Source organism: Lycium barbarum, chromosome 9, assembly GCF_019175385.1.
Source record: "Lycium barbarum isolate Lr01 chromosome 9, ASM1917538v2, whole genome shotgun sequence".
Lineage (NCBI taxonomy): Eukaryota > Viridiplantae > Streptophyta > Magnoliopsida > Solanales > Solanaceae > Lycium > Lycium barbarum.
Genome location: NC_083345.1, coordinates 67,420,717 through 67,424,547, shown reverse-complemented (window position 1 = coordinate 67,424,547; position 3,831 = coordinate 67,420,717). Strand labels below are relative to the sequence as shown.

Here is a 3,831-nt window from a genome sequence, read left to right as displayed (position 1 = left end):
AGACAAAAAGACAGTTTTGAGGAAGTTAAGAAAGATTGCTCTTACTACTAAGTTTCAAATGAAGACAAAGAAGTCAAATCCTAAGTTGGTTTTTGTAAAATGCATTGTTGAGAAGTGCACTTGGCGTGTATGTGTTATAAAGTTGGCAAATCGACAAGCTTTGTCGTCAAAAGGTATAGTGGTAAACATAATTGTGGTATCAAAAGTGCGCCAAAATACCATAAACAAGATACATCTGACTTGATTGCGAACATGCATAAAACTTTTGATACATCAGGACAAGGACCAACACTTAGAAAGATAAAAACTTCGGTACATAATGAAATTGGATGTGAAGTTAGTTACAGGAAAGCAAGACAGAAAGCCTTGGCTATCATAAGAGGGACCCCAGAAGAAGGTTATTCACTGTTATCGGGGTACTTGCATATATTGGAGCAAACAAATCTGGGTTCGAGGACAGACTCAAAGTTGGATGAGGATAAAAACTCCAAATATTGCTTTCTTGCTTATGGAACAGCTATAGAAGGATTTTCTCATATGAGGAAAGTAATTTCTATAGATGGGACATTATTGAATGGAAGATATGGTGGTGTACTTATCTCAGCATGTGCACAAGATGGTAATCATCACATTTTTCCAATTGCATTTGCTATTGTTGACTCGAAGAATGATAACTCATGGACGTATTTTTTCACAAAGTTTGCTGAATATATTCCTGATAGTGATGATTTGTGCATTTTATCAGACAGACATGTAAGCATAACGAATGTTGTTGCTGATGTCTATAAGCTTGCACATCACAGATTTTGCATGTATCATATTACTATGAATTTGCGGTCCAAGTATGGTGATTGTGAAATTCTTTATAATTTTCAAGAAGCTGCAAAAGCATACACATTGGATGAGCTCTCTGTTTATTTCGATGCAATAATGGAATCAAATGTGGAAGCTGGTTGGTACCTTGAAAATTATATTGGGCTTGAGAAATGGGCGAAAGCCTATTTTCTTCGAAATAGGTACAATTTGATGACAACAAATATTTCAGAATCGCTCAACGCAGTTTTAAAGGTTCAAAGAAACGGTCCTATTGTTTCTGTACTCAAAGCTATCCAAGATAATATGACTAAGTGGTACGTTGAACGCAGCGGCAAAGCTCAAAATAGCATTCATTTCTTAACCCCTAAAGCTGAGGCGTTGGTTCGGGATCATTATGTTGCCTCTTGTTTGCTAGCTCCTACCTGTTTAAACGAACATGAGTTTCATGTGCGCGGTGATATAGATTTTTTGGTTAATCTGGAGCATAAAACATATACCTGCAAGGTCTTTCAGATGGATAAGCTCCCGTGTGAGCACGCGATAGCAGTTTTGAAACTAACCGCAGGCCAAGACATATGGGAGGAGATATATATAATGTGTGATTCTAAGTACCTAAATGAGACGTGGAAAAAAGCTTGGGATAGAACAATTTATCCTGTTCCTCATCCAAAAACATGGATAAGACGATCAAAGGAAAAAAAAGTGGTTCATCAGCCTTCCATAAAATTGCCAAAAGGTCACAAGAGAGAGAATCGTGTTCCTTCAGTGGCGAGAATTCAAAGAGGAAGAAGCAGTAGAGAAATTTTTCAATATGCAGGCAAACAGATCACTATAAGACGAAGTGTCCTCGAAGATAACTGATGATGCATTGTAATCTGAAGACTGATCTCTTTTGTGGACTAGATCTTTTGTGGTTTTACTTATCTCTTATGTTATAAGGATTCTATCTCTTTTGTTATATGATTTTCATCTCTTGCGGAATGGTTATAGATCTCTTATGGTCTAGATCTCTTGCAGTTTACTGTTTTATATCTTATGTTATAAGGATTCGATCTCTTTTGTGGACTATATCTCTTGTAGTTTGTTGTTTTAGGCAAAGTAAGAAATATTGAGTGAACTGCTGCTTAACCTGCAAGAGATTATGACTTAAAACAAGAGATTCTAGAACGAAGCATAAGAGATCCACTATATCCAAGCTTTTCAGTAGCAACCTGTTGTAAATACCCAATAACTTCTCAAGAAAGGAAACTCCCAAGCCTATGTCAATAACACAAACTGATATTTTATCCACAACCAGCTACACAAAGCATGAAAGCATTTAATAGAAGAGACAGTTTAAACAAAACACGAGAGACAATTAGAAATTTAAAATATTTATATTTTCAAGTTGTGCTAGTTGAGTCTTTGAAAGCAAAAAGGAACATAAGAAACTATCATCAATTTTCTTGCTCTTGTTCACATGACATCCTCTGCTCATTCCAACAATCATCATGCACCAGTTGGAGTAACTACTTCTATTGCACCTTTTCTGGATCGTCGACGCTTACACGATCGCATTATCAAACAGCTACTTTATGTTTCCATTTTGGGGGTCAATCGCCTGTCCAAGAGGGGCTCCTATACTTAGTTAGACATCTGATGTTCCTAGGAACTTTAGAATCATGTATCTGCACCAAAAAAATCCATTTTTTTTATAATACAAGCCAAAGATTCTTTCATTTTTTTTCAGACAACCTTCAATTTTGTCTAACCGTTTCTTTAGTGTCATCAACTTTACTACCAGAACCCATTCGATCAAAATTAGAATCCAACCTATCAAAACCAGAAGCAGCAATACCAGAATTTTCGATTTTTGATTTCCCGATCATTGGAGAACACCAAAATCATTTACAACATAATTCATCATGGGCATCTTATGTGTAGGACTTTGATTAAGACGATCCTCTTCATTAATGTCACGACCCGACTAGGGGCCGCGACGGGTACCCGGGGCTGACCACCGAGCACCCCTTACTTCCTCACTTGTCATAATCATTTTGCATTTCTTTGTCATTCAGTAGAGCATAATCACAAAATGACCATTTTCCATATATAAAAATATGATTGATTTATATATACATAGGCCTCTGTAGGCTAACAAAATAATATGTACAAATATGCCGTAGTCATTTAGTGAGACCATCTAACCCACACTGCGTATCTACGAGCCTCTACTGAAACACCGTACACATAGACGGAACAAGACTCCGTCGTGCCCAAAATGCATATATGTACCAAAAGAATAGGCATAAGCACCTCCGGACGATGGAGTGCTCTCAATCAGCTGGCAGCTACTAGGGATCTGGGTCAAGCTCGCCTCCCTGTCTACCTGTGGGCATGAACACAGCGTCCAAAGAAAACGGACGTCAGTACGAACGTTGTACTGAGTATGTAAGGCAGGAATGAAATGAGCAAGCGTTCTAGAAGGATCATAAGTCATGAGAGAAGGACATAACCTGCATGAGTGTCATAAGCAACATATTTTTTACATATATCATGTCTTACATTATCATAGTATATGTGTTATCATATCCAATATATCTTCTCATACATCATCACATACAGCATCACATCGTAATCCACATCGTTACCCGCATCTGGGTAACCCTTAAATGCTGCCCACTAGTGGTGATCATGTTCGGCCCTCTAGGCTCGGTGTAAACATAGCAGCCCGCATTAGCGGTGACATGTCCGGCCAACTAGGCGCGGTGGAATCATATGCAGCCCGTCTTAGCGGTGACATGCCCGGCCAACTAGGCGCAGTGAAATCATATCATCACACAACTCACATTTCACATTATTAATACACCCCTCATAACATAGCATCATCCTATCAGTTCTTAGCATTATATACGTAACATAGTTACATTATCAGCTAGCATCATTAATCATCTTATTTACATGTCATAATGCATTAACAGTATACTATAGATTTTAAGAATGATCACACTATATCGGGGTGATGTAAGGTCGTAA

General features: G+C 38.0%; 1 protein-coding gene across 1 annotated transcript; it reads left to right on the top strand.

Moving 5' to 3' along the window:
* Positions 1-252: 252 nt before the first annotated feature.
* On the top strand, positions 253-1,677 carry LOC132611950 (uncharacterized). Its single transcript, XM_060326308.1, has one exon. It carries the CDS (start codon positions 253-255, stop codon positions 1,675-1,677), a length of 1,425 nt encoding a protein of 474 aa, XP_060182291.1.
* The last annotated feature ends 2,154 nt before the right edge of the window (positions 1,678-3,831 follow it).

Excerpts from the sequence above, each read along its gene's own strand:
- LOC132611950 (XM_060326308.1), top strand. The coding sequence starts at position 253 with ATGCATAAAACTTTTGATACATCAGGACAAGGACCAACACTTAGAAAG.